General features: G+C 41.4%; 1 protein-coding gene across 2 annotated transcripts in view; it reads right to left on the reverse strand.

Annotated features, from left to right (window-relative positions):
• LOC110492306 (protein bassoon) overlaps window positions 1-23336 on the reverse strand; it is a 183739-nt gene extending 160403 nt beyond the window's left edge. For both annotated transcript variants that reach the window (XM_090203467.1, XM_021566517.3), the window contains exon 1: window positions 23000-23336. In XM_090203467.1, the coding sequence (XP_090059593.1) occupies window positions 23000-23169 (170 nt within the window). In that variant the 5' untranslated portion in view covers window positions 23170-23336. The remainder of the gene's footprint in view (window positions 1-22999) is intronic.
• Between the last annotated feature and the right edge of the window lie 876 nt (window positions 23337-24212).

Genomic DNA, 24212 nt, shown 5'->3' on the forward strand with positions numbered 1-24212 from the left:
ATTTCGAAAATTCAATTTTATTTCTGCAGCATATGCTGTGCGGTGGTTCCGATCTGTGCGCGGTGGTGAAAGTACTCCGCTCTGATAAATGGATGCTTGTGTGAAATGTATCAAGGGAAGAGCTCAGAGGCACTAAAGGAGAAGGTGCTCTCCGTGAAGAATCCTTCAATTTAGCAATTCCGCTCCACACCGCAGAGGGCTGGGAAACGATCCTTTTCAATGTCATCTTCCTCACCACACTATCAAGAGAACGAGGCTTCCAGTCGGGGAGACAGGCACACACATGTATGCACGTATTCACACACACTTTACACACATACACACACACACACCCTGTAGGCCCCTGTACACTCCTGATCACCCTCAGTGATACTGGTATTGTTGTAGAATCGAGATCTATATAGGTGATAAAATGTATGTGGACACCCCTTTTAAATGAGTGGATTCGGCTATCTCAGCCACAACTGTTGCTGACAGGTGTATAAAATCAAGCACACAGCCATGCAATCTCCATAGACCAACATTGGCAGTAGAATGGTCTTACTGAAGAGCTCAGTGACTTTCAACGCGTCTGTCATGTTTTGACCTTTATTTTCCTTTGTTTTGTCTTTATTTAGTATGGTCAGGGCGTAAGTTGGGGTGGGCAGTCTATGTTTTGTGTTTCTATGTTTGGTTTCTGTTTCGGCCTAGTATGGTTCTCAATCAGAGGCAGGTGTCGTTAGTTGTCTCTGATTGAGAATCATACTTAGGTAGCCTGGGTTTCACTGTTGGTTTGTGGGTGTTTGTTTCCTGTGTCAGTGCCACACGGGACTGTTTCAGTTTGATTTATTTCATGTTATTGTTTATTGTTTTGTATTTTATAGTGTTCAGGCTTTTCTTATTAAAATTTGCCATGAACACTTACCACGCCGCATCTTGGTCCGATCCTTACTCCTCTTCAGACGAAGAGGAGGAAATCTGCCGTTACCGTGTCACCGTCATAGGATGAAGCGCGTCGTGGGTAAAAATCATCTGTCCTCGGTTGCAACACTCACTACAGAGTTCCAAACTGCCTCTGGAAGCAATGTCAGCACAATAACCGTTTGTCAGGAGCATCATGAAAAAGGTTTCCACGGCTGAGCAGCCGCACACAATTCTAAGATCACCATGTGCAATGCCAAGAGTCAGCTGGAGCGGTGTAATGCTCGCCGCCATTGGACTCTGGAGCAGTGGAAATGCGTTCTCTGGAGTGATGAATCACGCTTCACCATCTGGCAGTTCGACTGACAAATCTGGGTTTGGCAGATGCCAGGAGACCGCTACCTGCCTGAATTCATAGAGCCAACTGTAAAGTTTGGTGGAGGAGGAATAATGGTCTGGGGCTGTTTTAATGGCTTGGGCTAGACCACTTAGTTCCAGTGAATGAAAATATTAACACTACAGCACACAATGACATTCTAGACGATTCTGTACTTCCAACTTTGTAGCAACAGTTTGGGAAAGGCCCTTTCCTGTTTCAGCATGATAATGCCCCTGTGCACAAAGCGAGGTCCATGCAGAAATGTTTTGTCGAGATCGGTGTGGAAGAACTTGACGAATCTGCACAGAGCCCTGACCTCAACCTCATTGAACACCTTTGTGATCAATTGGAATGCTGACTACGAGCCAGGCTACGAGCCAGTGCCGACCTCACTAATGCTCTTGCAGCTGAATAGAAGCCAGTCCCCGCAGCAATGTTCCAACATCTATTGGAAAGCCTTCCCAGAAGAGTGGAGGCTGTTATAGCAGCAAAGGGGGGACCAAATCCATATTAATGCGCATGACTTTGGAATGAGATGTTCGATGAGCAGGTGTCCACATAATTTTGGTTGTGTATATTGACTGTATATCACTATGTACTGTATACATTATGACACTAACCTACTCAAGTAGGACTATGCACTTTTTGGCATGATAAGTATTGCATACATTACAGTAATATAGGCCACTGTGGATCCACTAAATGTCCTGGCTATTAGGCCAATCTATTCTGTTATAGTCCATATAGATACTCCCTTTGTGTGGCATACATGTGAAGTTGGCTGCAGTTGCTATAGTTCCCTAAATACCATTTTTGTGGAGCTAGCCATGCTCTCACTGAGAGTAGCTGTGCACAGTCTCATCTGCCAAACAATTACATCTGAATCTGAAAGGCTGAAACTTCCCCTCCAATTCCTCTATCCTCTTTAATTGAAATTCTTATCAGTTCAAATATGCTTGAAGAGATGAATAAATGTGTATACACATGTAGGTAATCATTTTTTCTCTCAAGGTTTTTTTTTCAATTAATCTCAGCGTTCACATTCACTTAACATTCTGTGCTGGGTCTCTCTGCCCTTGCTGAACAATGCTGGAGTCTTGTGGTAGACCAAGCCTAAACACCAGTGGATTATGTGCTAGCCGTGTGTGTGTGTGTGGGGGGGGGGGGGGGGGGGAGTCACTAAGCTAACATATGGAACTGTTTTAAGATAGCTCAATTATCCATGGTATGACTATGTGAGTTGGAATTTTAGGACCCCTTTAGGTATCCCCCAAAATATATATTTTTACATGATAAAATATAGAATTAGGCTTTTACTATTCTAGCCCACAGAAATGCGTTGAATAACACATTCATAAATGGCAAAAAATAAATCATAAAGAATAGGGTTTTGAAGTGTCTGTCCGATATCTATGAAATATAATAAAGGTCAGTTAAAAAAATGTGGACACATATTTAACCTCTTACAGTGGGGCAAAAAAAGTATTTAGTTAGTAATTTTCATCATAGGTACACTTCAACTATGACAGAAAAAATGAGAAGAAAAAAATCCTGAAAATCACATTGTAGGATTTTTTATGATTTTTTTTGCAAATTATGGTGGAAAATAAGTATTTGGTCACCTACAAGATTTCTGGCTCTCACAGACCTGTAACTTCTTCTTTAAGAGGCTCCTCTGTCCTCCACTCGTTACCTGCATTAATGGCACCTGTTTGAATTTGTTATCAGTAGAAAAGACACCTGTCCACAACTTCAAACAGTCACACTCCAAACTCCACTATGGCCAAGACCAAAGGGCTGTCAAAGGACACCAGAAACAAAATGGTAGACCTGACCAGGCTGGGAAAACTGAATTTGCAATAGGTAAACAGCTTGGTTTGAAGAAATCAACTGTGGGGGCAATTATTAGGAAATGGAAGACATACAAGACCACTGATAATCTCCCTTGATCTGGGGCTCCACGCAAGATCTCACCCTGTGGGGTCAAAATGATCACAAGAATGGTGAGCAAAAATCCCAGAACCACACGGGGGGACCTAGTGAATGACCTGCAGAGAGCTGGGACCAAAGTAACAAAGCCTACCATCAGTAACACACAACGGCGCCAGGGACTCAAATCCTGCAGTGCCAGACGTGTCCCCCTGCTTAAGCCAGTACATATCCAGGCCCGTCTGAAGTTTGCTAGAGAGCATTTGGATGATCCAGAAGAAGATTGAGAGAATGTCATATGGTCAGATGAAACCAAAATATAACTTTTTGGTAAAATCTCAACTCGTCGTGTTTGGAGGACAAAGAATGCTGACTTGCATCCAAAGAACACCATACCTATTGTGAAGCATGGGGGTGGAAACATCATGCTTTGGGGCTGTTTTTCTGCAAAGGGACCAGGACGACTGATCCGTGTAAAGGAAAGAATGAATGGGGCCATGTATCGTAAGATTTTGAGTGAAAAACTCCTTCCATCAGCAAGGGCATTGAAGATGAAACGTGGCTGGGTCTTTCAGCATGACAATGATCCCAAACACACCGCCCGGGCAACGAAGGCCTGGCTTCGTAAGAAGCATTTCAAGGTCCTGGAGTGGCCTAGCCAGTCTCCAGATCTCAACCCCATAGAAAATCTTTGGAGGGAGTTGAAAGTCCGTTTTGCCCAGCAACAGCCCCAAAACATCACTGCTCTAGAGGAGATCTGCATGGAGGAATGGGCCAAAATACCAGCAACAGTGTGTGAAAACCTTGTGAAGACTTACAGAAAACGTTTGACCTCATTGCCAACAAAGGGTATATAACAAAGTATTGAGATAAACTTTTGTTATTGACCAAATACTTATTTTCCACCATAATTTGCAAATAAATTCTTTAAAAATCCTACAATGTGATTTTCTGGATTTTTTTTTTTTCTCATTTTGTCTGTCATAGTTGAAGTGTACCTATGATGAAAATTACTGGCCTCTCTCATATTTTTAAGTGGGAGAACTTGCACACTTGGTGGCTGACTAAATACTTTTTTGCCCCACTGTATATTTGTTGGAACAAAACTACCTCCATACTTCATTTGTTTGTATGGGTTACCTTCAGATGAGTCCCGTGACACTTGTGGTGGTCGTAGAGAAAAACGGAGAACACCACCATGTTGGTCTCCTCTTTCCGTTTGGATGCTACCGATGTTTTCAGGAGAAGACCGATTTTCGGGAGGTCTCATGGTCTGTCAAACCAAATTGACAATTTAAGGATTTTTACAAAAAGATTTATAGGTACAAATAGTTGTACTGGATCTAAGCCTACTTACAAGAGGTAAAATGCAAACGTAGCTGTACCTTAATTGCACTATACAGTGAACTATAGCTATAAGGCGTTTTGCAATGAAAGGAAACAAATTAACATATAGATAATGTAATAATGTAATAATATTTGCTGATCTCATGTATGTTTTCCGTTTCATCCGCCCCCATGCTGAGCTATAATGGCTGTGCTGTACATGTCTTTTAGCTACTCGCTAGCCCACCACTACTCTAGTCTTCTACTTTGATGTGTTACAACATAAAGCGCTTTGTATCGTAGCCTGTAGTTCCCCTTGAGAACAACGTCATCTGTTTAATATAAAAGATTCAGTGCTGATTTTATTTTCAACAGCTTGAGAGTAAATACTTGTCTGGTAAAGGCATCAGGACAGACTGAGACAACAAAATGAAAAGGTAATGGAACGTACCCATGAATAACATACAGTATCTATGAATGCTGTTTCCTAAGAGTAGTTAAGTTACACATGTCAATGTTTAGTCAAATGTATTGTTGTTGTATTCTTGACTTAGAGTGAATATGATGGGCCTGGTAGCCATCCCACTGTATAGTCAGTATGGCAGGTAAGGCCCATGCAGGATTCAAACCTACAACCCTGGTGCTACAAACTATTGAGTGTCCGAGTTGCCATGACGGTGTAAGTCATTGCAGCAATCGGAGTGTCGGGCAATCGCTGTCAAGTGGAGAAGTCGGGGCGTTCATTAAGGTACCATCTGAATTCGTAGTGACCTCCCTGGAAAGACAAATGAAAGTCAATAAATGAGGGAGGAAGGGAGGGAGGGGGGGGGGTGAATAGTGGTTCCTGGAACCTTCTTTCATCTTTCCAATTTCAACCCAAATCCCCCTTTACACACACACACACACACACACACACACACACACACACACACACACACACACACACACACACACACACACAGCCATTTACCTCTGAACTTGACCTCATCCTTCTCTCCCGTCTCCAAGACCCTTCAGTAGTCATTAATGTGTAGCGTCAGTTTATTCCTTCATTGGACCTGTGTGTGTTTCTGGAAGAAAAGGAACACTGTAACCCTCAGGCTATCAGTGCATAATGTGTGTGTGTGTGTGTGTGTGTGTGTGTGTGTGTGTGTGTGTGTGTGTGTGCGTCCATGCGTGTGTGTCCATGTGTGTGCGTGTCTTGCATGCTGGGAGCTGGCAAATGGAAAATGTCATACTATACGTCCTTCCTTCGCTGCAGAGAAATGACAACATAATGTGGCAACTTTTTCAGTCCTTTTTTGCTGTCTGATGTTTTACCAACCTCCAAATCCATCCACATAATCCCCAATACACACACACATTACACACAAACCATTATCCTCTGTTCCTAAACCTGTCACCTTCTCCCTTGGACCCAGCAGTGCTTCTACAACACACACTAAACAAACAACATACTTTTATATGAAAAATGTTCTGAATCATGGTGAAACAAATCTGCCCCTTGCTCCTCATATTTAAATATTTCCCCATCCCTTTGCTTCAGCGAGCAGGCTATTTCATGCTATGTGTAATAAAGGGATTAATTTGATATGCTCCGGCTGAGAATATAACTAAATGGGGCAGGAGATATAAATAGATTTACCTCAGAGCTTCTCATTTCAGCAAAATTTCACTTTTCACTTTCTCAATCTTGGACACTTTTATCGAGGTTCAGCGGGGCTATACTAAAATGGCAGCCATGTATGGGCTTACAGTGAACCTCTTTAAAGGTGGACTGAACTTCCTGATTTAGTCTCGGTTTTAATTCTCCTCAATATGAAATGTGACTGAGAAGAAGATGATTTGGGTTTTGGAGGCATGCTTTGATGTGGATGTCTCTTGTGTGTGTGTGTTCGAACATGGGAAGCGTTTATACTTTCACTCTGACAAAACAGTGCACATTTACAGTCACTCACCCTTCTAGATAACTTGAAACAGTCAAACCAGGTCTTGTGTCTGGAATTAGCCTAGACAAGCTAGCAAGCCAGCCAACTTATTTTGCCAATTAGCTTCAGCCGGCCGGTTTGCTAATGTGGCAAAGTTGGTTTGACTTTGAATATCTGGGGGGCTAATTAGGGACCTTCAATAAATATCACAATGTAATTGGTACAATATTTTTTACGTTGCACACCTTTTAGTTGTCTCATTAAATGCTTCAATATTTGTATATGAATTTATACAATTTATAGTTGGTTTGATGTTTTGAAGTAATTGAAATTTGGAGCTATTGACGTTTTGAAATAATGTCCTATTGTGATGGTCCTTAACTAGCCACATATGGATATGAAATGTCAAACTAAATTGACCATGGGCATTACGATCAGCATTACAGCTGTGCTCCGAATGAATGATTACTTGAGGGCTGCCAACTGTGGGCAGGATTGAAATAAACAGAACCTTAGGAAGAATGTTACGGTTATTTTGACTATTTTCTACATTGTAGAATAATAGTGAAGACTTCACAATGATGAAATAACTCATATGGAATCATGTAGTAACCAAAAATGCGTTAAACAAATCAAAATACATCTTATATTGTATATTATTCAAAGTAGCCACTCTTTGCCTTGATGACAGCTTTGCACACTCTTGGCATTCTCTCAACCAGCTTCAGCTGGAAAGCTTTTCCAACAGTCTTGAAGGAGTTCCCACATATGCTGAGCACTTGTTGGCTGCTTTTCCTTCACTCTGCGGTCCAACTCATCCCAAACCATCTCAATTGGGTTGAAGTCGGATGATTGTGGAGGCCAGGTCATCTGATGCAGCACTCCATCACTCTCATTCTTGGTCAAATCGCCCTTACACAGCCTGGAGGTGTGTTTTGGGTCATTGTCCTGTTGAAAAACAAATTATAGTCCAACTAGCGCAAACCAGATGTGATGGCTTATCGCTGCAGAACGCTGTGGTAGCTTTGCTGGTTAAGTGTGCCTTGAATTCTAAATATATCACAGCCAGTGTCACCAGCAAAGCACCCCCACACCATCACACATCCTCCTCCATGCTTCACGTGGGAACCACACATGCAGAGATCATCTGTTCACCTACTCTGAGTCTCAGACAGACACGGCGGTTGGAACCAAAAATCTCCAATTTGGACTTATCAGACCAAAGGACAGATTTCCACAGGTCTAATATCCATTGCTCGTGTTTCTTGGCTCAAGCAAGTCTCTTCTTATTATTGGTGTCCTTTAGTAGTGGTTTCTTTGCAGCAATTTTACCATGAAGGCCTGATTTCACGCAGTCTCTGAACAGATGACATTAAGATGTGTCTATTACTTGAACTCTGTGAAGCGTTTATTTGGGCTGCAATCTGAGGTGCAGGTAATTGCCGATTTCTAAGGCTGGTAACTCTAATAAACTTAGCGTCTGCAGCAGAGGTTACTCTGGGTCTTCCTTTCCTCATAAAAAGGAAATTCTTCCTTTGCCTGTTCCATCATAGTGCATGATGGTTTTTGCAACTGCACTTGAAGAAACTTGAAGTTCTTGAAATTTTCCAGATTGACTGACCTTCATGTCTTAAAGTACTGATGGACTGTCATTTCTCTTTGCTTATTTCAGCTGTTCTTGACATAATATGGACTTGGTCTTTTACCAAATAGGGCTATTTTCTGTATACCAACCCTACAATGTAGAAAATAGTAAAAATAAAGAAAAACCCTGGAATGAGTAGGTGTGTCCAAACTTTTGACTTATACTGTAGGTGTAGGATCAGTTAGGGTCAAAGTAGTGGGATGGGTGGAGGGCAGTGGCAGTGGCAGTTAGTGCCGTTTAAGATGAGGGAGGCCGATTACAGCATATTGGATGACTCTCATTCATATTCCATTCACCCAGTTCAATGTAACAGCGATAGGTTTAGGCTACTACATGATACTAAAATTATACCCATCATGAGGTTGCTACAACCGAGCCTATAAATGAAAGTTTGCAACGTAGGTGTAAACAGGTCAAGAGACAAATTTGAGGTGACAGACAGTGACATTCAGTACCGCCTCGCATCTAGCTGATATAGGGTGTAATCAATAGTCAAACAGTTGCAAACGAGAGTTTCTATTGTACAAATTCAGGTATGTTTTTCCCCGTTTTGTTCCATTTGCTTCTGTTTTAGAACATCTTTCAACAGAATCGGCGGAATTTATACACCCCTGATCACGCGTAAACACAGTTCACTTTCATAGCAGCCATGTATTCCTTCTCGCATCCATGCGCTCTCCTCCTCTCACCTCTTCCCTTCGCTTGTGGACTTCAACGCACAACACATCAGCTGTATGTGACCAGACGAAATAACCTTTCCAAACCAAACAGCTACACACAGCCTACATCGTTGTCACCATATTAGGTAAAGTAACATGCTGGTCAGCATAGCTAATAGAACTAGCGTGTTAGTGAACCTGCTACAATCATGCAGTAACTTGACAGTGTTATACTTAGTTAGCAGTTTAGTAGTTACACCAGCGGCCCCAGTGGCAATAAATGAGTAATACCAAAAGCTTACCTTGACTTGGAAGAGTTCCAGTGTTGTCTTGGAAAGTCATAGCCAGCTGGCTAACATAGCATCCCTCTGTTTGAGCAGGGTGTTTCAGTAGGCTAAACTAGCTAGCTGCATTTGCTAGCTAAGTAAGTGAAACTGAAAGTGAAAAAAAAGCCTCTCCTTAATTTAGGAAGAAATGAATTTGTTCAACTATTGTCTTTCTCTCTCTTTGAGTCAACAACTCACCACATGTTATACACTGCAGTGCTAGCTAGCTGTAGCTTATGTTTTCCGTACTAGATTCATTCTCTGATCATTTGATTGGGTGGACAACATGTCAGTTCATGCTCCAAGAGCTCTGATATGCTGGAAGACGTCCTCCGGAAGTTGTCATAATTACTGTGTAAGTCTATGGAAGGGAGTGAGAACCATGAGCCTCCTAGGTTTTGTATTGACATCAATGTACCAAGAGGAGGACGGAAGCTAGCTGTCCTCCGGCTACACCATGGTGCTACCCTACAAAGTGCTGTTGAGGCTACTGTAGATCTTCTTTGCATAATACTGTGTTTTAATCAATTATTTGGTGATGTGATTATATTTAGAATAGTTTTATCTAAAAAGGATATATTTTCAAATGTTTTATCATTTTACATTTTATGAAATTCACTGAGGAGGATGGTCCTCCTCTTCCTCCACTGAGGAGCCTCCACTGGTGGAGGGTTAGTTTGGGTCGAACTAGTGGGATGGGGTGGAGGGTTAGCTGGTGGTACAATTTCTTCCTTTTCTCCTTCCTTTTTCATTTTTGTATGGCAAAATACAACATGATCGATAACACCCTTCCGCACTGTAGGTGGCGGCATGCACAAACAAAATGTGCGAACGCTATGAAACCAAATATTAATAAGAAAATGCAGTTGGAACCTCTCACGTCCAGTATGTGGGTTAGTGCTATACGGGATCATTTGGACGTCTCTAACCTATACCATTACCCTAACGTTAACCCTTACCCTAACCATAACCCTGACCAAACCATAACCCTAACCTTAACCGTTTTCAATTACAACTTCAATGGGTGATGTCAGTTGGGACATCCCAAGGATTCGGTTTAGACTTTTCCCAGTGTGTGTCAACAGTCAGGACATAATACAGATTGATAGATTATTCTGCTCCTCAAGGGGCCAGATTGGTGTCACACGTTTTCCCATATCCCTAGCTAACACACCTGATTAAACTAATTGCATTCTAAACTGAAGACCATGGTTAGTTGATTATTGGAGTTAGCTATAGTGGCGGCTAAAGTTTGACACGGATCAGGACCCCAGAGGACTGGAGTTACCTAACTGATACTGGACAGCAGTCTCTATTACTGAGCTGGAGAAGCCTTCTCTGAACCAATGATTTAACAGAGTTGAACAAAAGCTTTGGCAAACTGGTGTAAGAAACTGTGAACAGAGGCTGCCCTTGGCAATGACAAGTGTTTTGCAGTGCGTACAGAAAAACTGAGTGCGAGGGAGGAGTGCTTTTAACACTGTTAATGTTTATGTATTCGGTCTTAAGTGTCAATGTACTAGTGATTCCAGAGTGAATTGAAGAAATTGAGTGGAAGTGGTATGACAGGAAAAGAAAGGAGGGGAAAGGAAAGAGACTCATATAGAGCAGCAGTGTTTTCCAAGAGTGCCGCCTGGTATAACAACTAACTCCTCACCATTATCTATTATTAATATATTAATAATATTAATCATGTTTTACAGTCACTGAAAGCAATGATCAAGAAACAGTATTTTAAAAAAGCATGTTGATCTTTTACGGATAGAATCTCTCAAATCTGTTTGACAAAGATGTACAGTATATGGACATGATAACCATGGATATGACACACATTTGTCTCCACTTCCTGTATGATAGAAACTGTTCTTCACTAATTATCACATTGAGACAGGTGTCAGTCGGACTGCAATCACCACTCTGCGCCTCAACATAATTAAATCAACCAGGAAAAATTAACTTTGAGATGACGGCTACAGAACAACAGAGAAGCAAAGGAGACACATGTCCTTTCGGCTTAAAACCTAAATCCTCTCGCTTTGTCTCTCCGACAATAGGCAAGCCTCTCTCATTCTCCAAGGCTCAGATAAACGAAGAGCAGGAGAGCAGTCCCAGACTTGATACAAAAGCTTGCTTAATGAACACTGCCAAAGGATTTGGCTGAGAGTCGGTTTTCCTTCCGCCTCCCATTTAGCCACCCTCTTTAGTGCACTGCTACCATCCACCCTCTGTAGTGCACTACCACCAGCCCAGTAGTAGGCAGCAGCAGCAGCATCATACTCACACCCTACAATCAACCCACTGGGCAAAAATAGGTTGAATCAACATTGTTTCCACATAAATTCAACTACAAAATTCAATGTTGATGATGTTAAATCAACGTGGAAAACTGATTTGCAAAAAGTCATCAATGTGAGGGAATTTCGTGTTTTTTTCACACACATTTTTACCTAAATCAAATGACCTGAAATGTTTAATTTCACATTAGTTGACAACTCAAGCCAAATGTAAATCAAAACTAGACATTGGAATGACGTCTTTGCCCAGTGGGAAGGACCTGATTCATTCAAATCAGACCACTCATTCACTCCCTTCTCTCTGCTCTCGTTGACTAGCCTCCTGAAGGCCCCAATCTAAATGTGTAGCTATTCTAATTACGCAGAAAATGATCTCACTGATGTAATTAGTCTAACCAGAGGGATAGTGAAGGTATTACCATACTGTTTACAACATCTATCCTTTTCAGATCTGAGTGGAAAAAACAACAAGGAGGAGAAAAGGGAAGGAGTCAGAGGATTCGCCTTCTACAGCGACCCACAGTTCTGGGGTACACAGATTGTTTATGGGAATTGGGGTGAAGGAATCCAGCATGATTTGAAAGAGGGAGTGGTTTAAGCCAATCAAACCAACCAATCAGAAAGCAGAAAAAATATATCACCAAACTAAGGCTGTGGCGGTCATGAAATTTTGTCAGTCGGTTATTGTCAAGCAAATAACTGCCGGTCTCACAGTAATTGACAGTTAATTAACATAAACACACAATTCCTGGCTTCCACGCATAGCCTACAAGCCACTGATGCAGACCTTTGGAACATCAACATTTGAAAAAGTCTAATAAATCCATTTAATATCGCCTACACCATCACAATAAATCCATTATTTAATTTAGACAGGTCTAAAGAAACATGATATGAAGAAAATGTAGTCTATTTCAGAAGAACAGAATAGCATACTCTGAGTTGTCCTTATATTAGGTCCTGATGTGGCTATGCCATATGGCTGTGGGCTACATTAGTTAATTTAGCAGACAAGATTTGCTTAGAAATGTGTGGAATAATTGTTTATTATTTTATAGTATGAAAAATACAATTGAACATATCTGAATAAAATAGAAAGGATATTTTCTCCAAACAATTTCCAAGGAAGTGCACTCATGCGGCTATTCTGTGTTGAGCAGTTAACAAAGAAATAGGTCCTCCTATATGCTTCATTTAGAGCTATTTATGCAACTTTAGTTGTGACACAAACGTTGGGTTATATGTTTTGATTTTAATACATTCTGAGGCAGCATGATGCGGCTCTAATGATTTGAATGAAGTTAAATAAAAGGCTTGAGCTCTGATTTGTTTCTTGTGTAGGCTGCACACACTTTGACAAGCACTTGATAATATTCTCACCAGTCCTCGAATTTCCAGGCAGCATCCCCCTTGTGTGGGCAAAGTGGCTGTTGTGCGCTTGGAATGAATAATTATATAATTATAATTCCCTTCTCCTGGCTGCCATGCTCCGAAGCTCATCTCACACACATGGCTCGCTCAGATATCTCAATTCTTATTAGCCAATGCCTGTCACATGATCGGATCCTTCTCAAAGGCATCTCAGCTAAGAATTAGGCTACAAGTGAAGACAAACACATCAGGAACACAACTGCAGCGTCCCACTTATTGAATTCCGAGGAGTATATTGAAGATGTTCACATGTAGACTACTTTTTGTCAGCCAACAAGATGAGTAGACTTAACCAACAGCAAAAGCACTAGCCTATGTCAATCTACTATCCCCCATAGTACAAAGTTGATATTTTTCTTTTCTGAGTGAGAAATAAATATTTAAACATACTCTGTGACAGTTGTGGGATGCGATAGATCCCAAACTACTACAATTACTTGCATCAAAAAAAAATGTAAAAGGAATGAGGCAGATGCAACAGATCAGAACGTTTAGCTTAAACTGTTGAACTATTAGGCTACTTCTTCACTAGCAATGTGCACATGGCAGTAGGCTATAAGCGCAAATGTTCCAAAATGCAATCAAATAGCGAGAAAACACTGTTCTCAAAAGTGACCACAAATGCAATTATGTTTGTAATGCTTTTATCATAAAGGTGCATTTTTATGGTGAAAATGACCTTCCCCAAACCTGGAACTTGTGCACTGCCTACAGTTGAAGTCGGAAGTTTACATCCACTTAGGTTGGAGTCATTAAAAATCGTTTTTCAACCTCTCCACAAATGTATTGCTAACAAACTATTGTTTTGGCAAATGGGTTAGGACATCTACTTTGTGCATGACACAAGTCATTTTTCCAACAATTGTTTACAGACAGATTATTTAACTTATAAGTCACTGTATCACAAGTCCAGTGGGTCAGAAGTTTACATACACTAAGTTGATTGTGCCTTCAAACAGCTTGGAGAATTCCAGAAAATGATGTCATGGCTTTAGAAGCTTCTGATAGGCTAATTGATATCATTTGAATCAATTAGAGGTGTACCTGTGGATGTACGTATTTCAAGACCTACCTTTAAACTCGGTGCCTCTTTGCTTGACATCATGGGAAAATCAAAAGAAATCAGCCAATAGCTCCGAAAAAAACTGTAGACCTCCACAAGTCTGGTTCATCCTTGGGAGCAATTTCCAAATGCCTGAAGGTACCATGTTCATCTGTACAAACAATACTACGCAAGTATAAACACCATGGGACCATGCAACCGTCATACCGCTCAGGAAGGAGACGTGTTCTGACTCCTAGAGGTGAACATACGTTGGTGCGAAGTGCAAATCAATCCCAGAACAACAGCAAAGGACCTTGTGAAGATGCTGGAGGAAACAGGTACAAAAGTATCTATATCCACAGTACCAGAACCTGAAAGGCCGCTCAGCAAGGAAGAAGCCACTGCTCCAAAACCACCATAAAAAAAGCCAGACTAAGGTTTGCAACTGCACATAGGGACAAAGATTGTACTTTTTGGGGGGAGAAATGTCCTCTGGTCTGATGAAACAAAAATAGAACTGTTTGGCCATAATGACCATTGTTATATTTGGAGGAAAAAGGGGGAGGCTTGCAAGCTGAAGAACACTATCCCAACCGGGGTGGCAGCATCATGTTGTGGGGGTGCTTTGATGCAGGAGGGACTGGTGCACTTCACAAAATATATGGCATCATGAGCAAGGAAAATGATGTGAATATATTGAAGCAACATCTCCAGACATCAGTCAGGAAGTTAAAGCTTGGTCGCAAATGGGTCTTCCAAATAGACAATGACCCCAAGAATTTTTCCAAAGTTGTAGCAAAATGGCTTAAGGACAACAAAGTCAAGGTATTGGAGTGGCCATCACAAAGCCCTTACTTCAAGCCCATAGAATATTTGTGGGCAGAACTGAAAAAGTGTGTGCGAGCAAGGAGGCCTACAAACCTGACTCAGTTACACCAGCTCTGTCAGGAGGAATGGGCCAAAATTTACCCAACTTATTGTGGGGATCTTGTGGAAGGCCACCCAAAACGTTTGACCCAAGTAAAACAATTTAAAGGCAATGCTACCAAATACTAATTGAGTGTATGTAAACCACTGACCCACTGGGGATGTGATGAAAGAAATTGAAGCTGAAATAAATCATTCTCTCTTCTATTATTCTGACATTTCACATTCTTAAAATAAAGTGGTGATCCTAACTGACCTAAGACAAGGGTTTCTTACTAGGATTAAATGTCAGGAATTGTGAAAAACTGAAATTAAATGTATTTGGCTAAGGTGTATGTAAACTTCCGACTTCAACTGTATGTATGCCAGTTAGGCTCTACGCTGGTTGTAAAGCAAATTAATGTGCTTCATTTAAAGATGTTATTTGTTATGTTACTGCCTTATTCAAAAATGTATTTTAAAAAATCCCCTCATCAATATACACACACTGAAACTGTCACACCCTGATCTGTTTCACCTATCTTTGTGCTTGTCTCCACCCCCCTCCAAATGTTGCACATCTTCCTCATTATTCCCAGTGTATTTATATGTGTGTTCTCTGTTTGTCTGTTGCCATTTTGTTTTGTTTAATCAAGCCTACCAGTGTTTTTTCCTGTGCTCCTTTCTGGCTCTAGTTCCTGTTTTCTAACTTTCACGGTTTTTGACCATTCTGCCAGCCCTGACCCTGAGTCTGCCTGTCATTCTGTACCTTGCCACATCACCCTGGATTACTGACCTCTTCCTGCCCTGAGCCTGCATGCCATTTGGACCTTTTGGACTCTGCTCTGGACTACTGACCTCGGCCTGCCCTTGACATGTCGCTTGCCTGCCTCCCTGTTTTGTAATAAACTTTTGTTACTTCAAAACTGTCTACATCTGGGTCTTCTCCTGAGCCTTGACAGAATCAGAAATGGTCACCCACACAGTGTGGTGAAGGCACAACAGCGTCTTTTCAACCTCAGGAGGCAGGGGAAATTTGGTGAGTCACCTAAAACCCTCACAAACATTTACAGATACACAATTGAGAGCATCCTGTTGGGCTATTTCACCGCCTGTTGGCAACTGCATCGCCCGCAACCGCAGGACTCTCCAGAGGGTGGTGCGGTCTACCCAACGCATCACCGGGGGCAAACTACCTTCCCTCCAGGACACCTACAGCACCCGAAGGCCAAAAAGATCATCAAGGACAATAACCACCCGAGCCATGCCTGTTCACCCCGCTATCATCCAGAAGGAGAGGTCAGTACAGGTGCATCAAAACTGGGACTGAGAGACTGAAAAACAGCTTCTATCTCAAGGCCATCAGACTGTTAAATAGCCATCACTAGCACATTAGAGGCTTCTGCCTACATACAGACTTGAAATCACTGGCCACTTTAATAACAGAACAATAGTTACTTTAATAATAATGTTTAAATATTTTGCATTACTCATCTCATCCAGTATTCTATTCTACTGTATCTTAGTCTGTGCCGCTCTCACATTGCTCGTCCAAATATTTATATATTCTAAATTCCATTCCTTTAGATTTGTGTGTATTGTTGTGAAATTGTTAGATATTACTTGTTAGATATTACTGCACTGTTTGAGCTAAAAACACAAGCATTTCGTTACACCTGTAATAACATCTGCTAAACACGTGTATGTGACCAATAAAATTGACAAAATACCCCATAATGACAAAGCAAAAACAGGTTTTTAGAAATGTTTGCAAATTCCCATTCTTCTCTGCAGATCCTCCAAAGCTCTGTCAGGTTGGATGGGGAGCGTCGCTGGACATCTATTTTCAGGTCTCTCCAGAGATGTTCGATCGGGTTCAAGTCCAAGCTCTGGTTGGCCCACTTAAGGACATTGAGATTTGTCCTGACGCCACTCCTGCTTTGTCTTGGCTGTGTTCTTAGGCTCGTTATCCTGTTGGAAGATGAACCTTCACCCCAGTCTGAGGTCCTGAGAGCTCTGGAGAAAGTTTTCATCAAGGATCTCTCTGTACTTTCCTTCCTTCATCTTTCCTTCGACCCTGACTAGTCTCCCAGTCCCTGCCCCTGAAAAACTTTCCCACAACATGATGCTGCCACCACCATGCTTCACCGTAGGGATGGTATAGGTCAGGTAATCAGTGGTGCCTGGTTTTCTCCAGACGTGACACTTGGCATTCAGGCCAAAAGGTTCAATATTGATTTAATCAGACCAGAGAATCTTGTTTCTCATGGTCTGAGAGCACTTTAGGTGCCTTTTAGCAAACTCCAAGCGGGCTGTCATGTTCCTTTTCCTAGTTCTAGGAAGAGTCTTGGTGGTACTAAACTTGCACTGTATAGGCCTATGGGCTAGGCTATATGAGGTGTGCAACTATGATTTGAAAAAGTTTCAAAAATAAGACATGCACTATTATTTGCCTTATTGCACATGTTGGGTATCATTCACAAGTAATAGGCTAATATTGTCAACTATCAGACCATTCTTAATTTAATGTTGTCTTCACATATCAGAGGGCCTGTTGTCCGGACCTCTGGCAGTCTCTATGGGGGTGCCACATTGTTCAATTCTCGGGCCGACTCTTTTCTCTGTATACATCAATGATGTCGCTCTTGCTGCGTGTGATTCTTTGATCCACCTCTACGCAGACGATACCATTCTGTATACATCTGGCCCTTCTTTGGACACTGTGTTAACTAACCTCCAGACTAGCTTCAACGCCATACGACTCTCCTTCCGTGGCCTCCAACTGCTCTTAAACGCTAGTAAAACTAAATGCATGCTCTTCAACCAATCGCTACCAGCACCTGCCCGCCCGTCTAGCATCACTACTCTAGACGGTTCTGACTTAGAATATGTGGACATCTACCAATACCTAGGTGTCTGGTTAGACTGTAAACTCTCCTTCCAGACTCACATTAAGCATCTCCAATCCAAAATTAAATCTAGAATTGTGTTCCTGTTTTGCAACAAAGCATCCTTCACTCATCCTGCCAAACATACCCTCATCCTACCGACCCTTGACTTCGGCGATGTCATTTACAAAATAGCCTCCAACACTCTACTCAGCAAATTGAATGCAATCTATAACAGTGCCATCCATTTTGTCACCAAAGCCCCATATACTACCCACCACTGCAACCTGTATGTTCTCATTGGCTGGCCCTCACTTCATATTTGTCTCCAAACCCACTGGCTCCAGGTCATCTATAAGTCTTTACTAGGTGAATCTCCGCCTTATCTCAGCTCACTGGTCATCATAGCAGCACCAACCCGTAGCACGCCTTCCAGCAGGTATATTTCACTGGTCACCCCCAAAGTCAATTCCTTTCCTTCCAGTTCTCTGCTGCCAATGACTGGAAATAATTGCAAAAATCACTGAAGCTGGAGACTCATATCTCCCTCACTATCTTTAAGCACCAGCTGTCAGAGCAGCTCACAGATCACTGCACCTGTACATAGCCCATCTGTAAATAGCCCATCTGTAAATAGCCCATCTGTAAATAGCCCATCCAACTATCCTCAGCCCCATACTGTTATTTTTTTGTGCTCTTCTGCACCCAAGTATCTCTACTTGCACAGTCATCTTCTGCACATCTATCACTCCAGTGTTTAATTGCTAAATTGTAATTATTTTGCCACTATGGCCTATTTATTGCCTTACCTCCCTTATCTTACCTCATTTGCACACACTGTATATATACTTTTTTTCTATTGTGTTATTGATTGTATGTTTGTTTATTCCATGTGTAACTCTGTGTTGTTGTTTGTGTCGCATTGCTTTTCTTTATCTTTGCCAGGTCGCAGTTGTAAATTAGAACTTGTTCTCAACTAACCTACCTGGTTAAATAAAGGTGAAATAAATAAATAAAAACATTTAAATAAAAAAAATATGTGTGAAATTAGTTTTGATTAAGAGTGAACCATTATGAACCATTATCATGCAGCTGTCTTGGAACATGGGATAAAAGATACATGTCATCTATGCACTTAAATAGCGAATGGAGGACACTTTTCCCGTTGTTCACTTTCATGCCAGCCAGGTACTGTAGGCTTTACTCCTGTTGTAAAGCAAAGAAATTTGCTTAATATTAGGAAAGTTGATAAATAAATATAGTAGGCCTAGCCTATAGAAAGCTAATGGGATCCTACTATTTTTAATAGAGGCCATCACTCTGTTTTCTCACAATTTCATAGCCTATAGAAATGTTGTGCAACATGAGCTCATAGGTTCTCATGAAGTGTTCGAAAACATTTGCATTGATGTACGAAAAAAGTATGTCAACGTATGCACTCATTACTGTAACTCTCTCTGGATAATAGCGTCTGCTAAATGACTAAAATGTACAAATCTAAATGTAATTTCACAGTGATTAGAAGGACAATAGAGTGCTGAGTACCAGGCAGTACAAATGTGGTTGGCTACTAATGACCATCAGCAGCATCAAAGCCTGGAGAAGCCTAGTTACCGTGACTAAACAGTCACGTGGAATTTGACTGCAGTCATGACTGGTGACCGCCGGTGTGGTGGTAATACGGTCACCGTAACAGTCCTAGACCAAACCTTTGGAATCATTCCTGAATGGAAAAGACAGCTACTTAAATTCATGGTGATAAAACAGTATATTATTTGTGTTTTTCTCTGCAAAACTTTGCAGCTTCTAAATTGCCATGGGTGCAGTGCAGTTCTTAGAAAAGGTAAGCTGAGTGACATATGGGTTGTGAGGTCACAGCTTTCACTCACTGTAGATAGAATGGGTATGAATAAAAAGCAGAAGCTGTTCTTGGGCAATAAACCATAGTGATGGAAATAGGACACCACGGTGCCTTTTTAATGTGCCATAACAAACCAATTGAAAAGGATGGGACTATTGACTGTGAATAATACCCATCTCTGAACAAATCATCACAGCAGGCTACTGTTAACTTAGGAGTCATGTTCAGGAAAATCTGTGGAATTTAAGTGCTGCTGCCCTGACTGGGTCAGAAATGGTAGAGGTTGGCATGTTCTCTCATCGTTCATGTTTGGCAGTCAGAGTATGAGACTCTGACACCTGTGGCCCCTGCAGATGGATGATGGTAGACAGGTCAGAGCTGAGCAGACAGGCTATATTACAAAAAGTGCCTATAAATCCAATCAAGTCAAGAAGGTACAAATCCCTTTTTAGCTTTGTGGGAAGAACCATCCAGGACAAAACTAAGGTCATGAGTAGGGTGTCTCTGGTCATGGACAATCAGTTAGAGACAACCAACACCATCGAACACTCCATGCAGGTTGCTGTTTCAACGCAGGTAGTTGTAACAGCTGGGTAAGCATTTAAAGGCACTGACACACACACACACACCTATTTAAAAACTATTTTCAATGACTAAGACAAGGACCAAGCTCAACCACTGGGAGCCACAATACCTTTTTTTATTTGTTTTATTTAACCTTTATTTAACCAGGTAGGCTAGTTGAGAACAAGTTCTCATTTACAACTGTGACCTGGCCAAGATAAAGCAAAGCAGTTCGACACATACAACAACACAGAATTACACATGGAATAAACAAACATACAATCAATAACACAATAGAAAAAAAGTATATATACAGTGTGTGCAAATGAGGCAAGATAAGGGAGGTAAGCCAATAAACAATAAACAACACAATAAACAAGTCAATGACACAGTAGAAAAAATAAAGTCTATATTCAGTGTGTGCAAAAGGCATGAGGAGTTAGGCAATAAATAGGCCAATTTAGGCAATTTAGCAGATTAACACTGGAGTGATAAATGAGCAGATGATGATGTGCAAGTAGAGATACTGGTGGGCAAAAGAGCAGAAAAGTAAATAAAAACAGTATAGGGATGAGGTAGGTAGATTGGGTGGGCTATTTACAGATGGACTATGTACAGCTGCAGCGATCGGTTAGATGCTCAGATATCTGCTTTAATAGAGCAGTGGAGGGGATGCTATAGCCTACTACAGTAGCCTAGTATGATGCTCTTTTAAGGGAGAGATTTGTTTATTGACACACATACACACATTTGATCTATGTGTCAGTCATAATGAACATGGTAATTGGGGCCCATGCATGCAAATCTAAGAAACATATTGTGATTAAAACCTTCAGGCCTACATCCTTACAAATGCAAAAGCTGTCACGCCTGCTCCCGCTCCCCTGTCCATCATTATGCACACCTATCACCATTGTTACACGCATCAGCACTTCATGGGACTCACCTGGACTCTATTACCATTGATTGCCTCCCTTATATCTGTCACTTCCTCAGTTTCTTCCCTGTGTCTGCATTAACGTCGTTTTCTTCCCCTTATCCAGACGCTGTCCTTGTTTTGTTTCATGTCCGTTATTTATTAAATATTCACTCACTTGCTTCTCCGTCTCCCAGCGTCTGTCCTCACAAAAGCACGGTAGCGTGATAAGATGCACAGCTCATCTCAACACAGACTGAGTAAGCCTACTTATTACCAAGAACAGCCAGAGTCACTGTGATTTGTAGTTTGTTTGTAGTCCATTTAATGTTATGACAAGACTAGACGAAGATGACATAAGGGTGATTTCGAATGAAACTAGAACAAAACAGGGCCATGATTTGGGGAATTTTCACGAAATGTAATACATAGAAGGGTCCTTTGGAAGAATTGCTGACATATATTTGGCATTTGTATCTTAAAGCATAATTGAGAAATAATTCCTAAGAGTTGGAACATTTGTGACATTTTGGCCTTACCCAGGCCTACGTTAAGACTCCATGAGGTTTAGGGCTATCTGTATGGGCTATGAAGGAAAAATGGTTGATGCTTGTCATATGAAGATTTCCCGCCTACTCGGAAATAGGAGTCAAATTTTGATTTCAATAACATGTTTCTTACATTAATATATGAATATTGAAAAATCTAAACATGAATATTGCAAATATAACATTTTTGATTTGGCTAATCCAACAATAAAATCTCCAATAGAATGATAAAATCACCAACATCACCAATAGTGATAACATCACCAATAGAATGATAAAATCAGCAACATCACCAATAGTGATAACATCACCAATAGAATGATAAAATCACCAACATCACCCATATTGATAACATCAACAATAGAATGATAAAATCCCCAATAGAGTGATATTCATTCCAATAGTCCAACAATATCTACTGCCTAAAGTAGCAAGACCATTGCCTAGATACATGCATTTCAAATGATATTCATTATTGGACAGATTAGTAGAGGGAGTTATGATTATAATGTGTATGGCCCATAGGACATGGCTTAGATAAGCCTTGCGTTTCAGAATACCATTTGACAGAGCTTAAATTCTCAAATAGCTGTCTTTAGAGATCCAGATTGCATTGAGACATGCACACAAAAAAATAAAATGTACACGCCCTACACCACCCTGGGCCAATCGGTTACATTCAGAGAGAAAGAGGTCCATGGACAACACTTTGAGAACCCCTGGTCTAGCCTATTAGGCTATATAATGATGGATATGTTGGGTTAGGCTACACATTATCATCATGCCAGGAATGTCTGTCTTTCTACAACACAATGTTAAAATCGAAATAATCAAAGGACTGATAATTCGATGTTTTTTTTAATTAAATGTTTGTTATTCATTGCTTATGAATGTCATTCTGCAAAGCATCCCGACACTGTTGCGAGCTGGTACCCACAACATCTGAAGATGATGTCGTTTGCACAACATTATCGAAAGAGTGGCGACACTGACATGAATGTCTTAGATAGCCGAACTACTACTAGGCTACACACACATATAGCAGCAATAGCTTCTCCCATGCAAACACCAATGCGGAAACGGAGGAGCTCGAGCATCCTTTATGACAACCTCGAAATAAACTATAATTCAGTGGAGGGTCATGTCCTCTAACGCTATAATTGCATGGTTTTACTTTTTACCAATTACATTACACTTGATGGAGGGGAAATGCTACCCATTTCGCATTATATGATATGAATGACACGTCCCAACTGCGAACCCATGATAGGCAAAAAAACAAGTAAATTGTAAAAGCTTGTCAAATCCAACTGCCGAAGCCTAACTGCATCGTTTCACTACACAACGAGCAGATATAAAGCATCGTATGCAATGTCAAGTGTATAAGGATATGAAATATATCATTTTTATTGATACTTGATATCAACTGCACCGTTGCTTATAACATGTCTTACCTATTCATCCCCGGTCCGCCACCCATTCCTCCCCCGGCAACAGCACCATTGGCGGGCTTGATGTGCTGTCCAGAGCCCGGTGCTGAAAACGAACCGGGAGCTCCAACCATAGAGATGGAGCCCGGTTCTCCGGGTTGTCCGCTTCCCTCGATGCTTCCTTCGTTGCCCATCGTCTCTGGTTAGGAGACCAAGGAGACTAATTGTATTATTCGATAGTTTTTATAATTATATTAACATAGAAAGCTCAGAGGAGCGAACTCAGCGATGCTGCTCATCCACCGCCATCATCACCTACGATCCAGAGACCTGCGTGAGGCACGCGCACAGATGCGAGAAAGAGCCAGGGCACGAGCGCCGGTGCTGACGCTGAGATTGGCGTGCGCGTCGATCTATCAGACTATTCTCATGTTTCTTGGAGGAGAGGGAGCGCCCAGAGATCTTGGGATGATGATCTGTTTGTTATCTGTTGTAGTCTGCTGATGTAGGCATCATGTGAACGACACATCCACCACCAAACACCCAAATAAAAATATATTTTTTAGAAACGCACCCACATGAATTAGTTAATCAAATAACCATAGCACATGCGGCCTAGGCTTGCATACTGCCATAAAGGGGGCCACCAACAACACCAATGAAGTAAATGCATCCAGTACTATGCTATTTTCACATGAAAATAGCACTTGATATGTGTGATACTTCTGTAGCCTAAGCCTAGAGCAACAAATAATTAAAGAGCAGCAGTAAAATAACAGTAGCGAGGCTATATAGAGGGGGTACCAGTACTGAGTCAATGTGCGGGGACACAGGGTAGTCGAGGTAATTTAGGTAATATGTACATGTTAAATTGACTATGCATAGATAAGATAATAAACAGAGAGTAGCAGCAGCGTAAAAGAGGGGGTAGATAACCATAGTCTGGATTAGCTGTTCAGGAGTCTTATAGCTTCGGGGTAGAAGTGGTTAAGAAGCCTTTTGACATACACTTGGTGCTCCAATACTGCTTGCCGTGCGGTAGCAGAGAGAACAGTCTATGACTAGGGTGGTTGGAGTCTTTGACAATTTTTAGGGCCTTACTCTGGCAACGCCTGGATGGCAGGTACTGGGCCGTACGCACTACCCTCTGTAGTGCCTTGCGGTCAGAGGCCGAGTAGTTGCCATGCCAGGCAGTGATGCAACCAGTCAGGATGCTCTCGATGCTGTAGCTGTATAA

Source organism: Oncorhynchus mykiss, chromosome 16 (assembly GCF_057628025.1).
Source record: "Oncorhynchus mykiss isolate SJ-2025 chromosome 16, ASM5762802v1, whole genome shotgun sequence".
NCBI classification, from domain to species: Eukaryota; Metazoa; Chordata; class Actinopteri; order Salmoniformes; family Salmonidae; genus Oncorhynchus; species Oncorhynchus mykiss.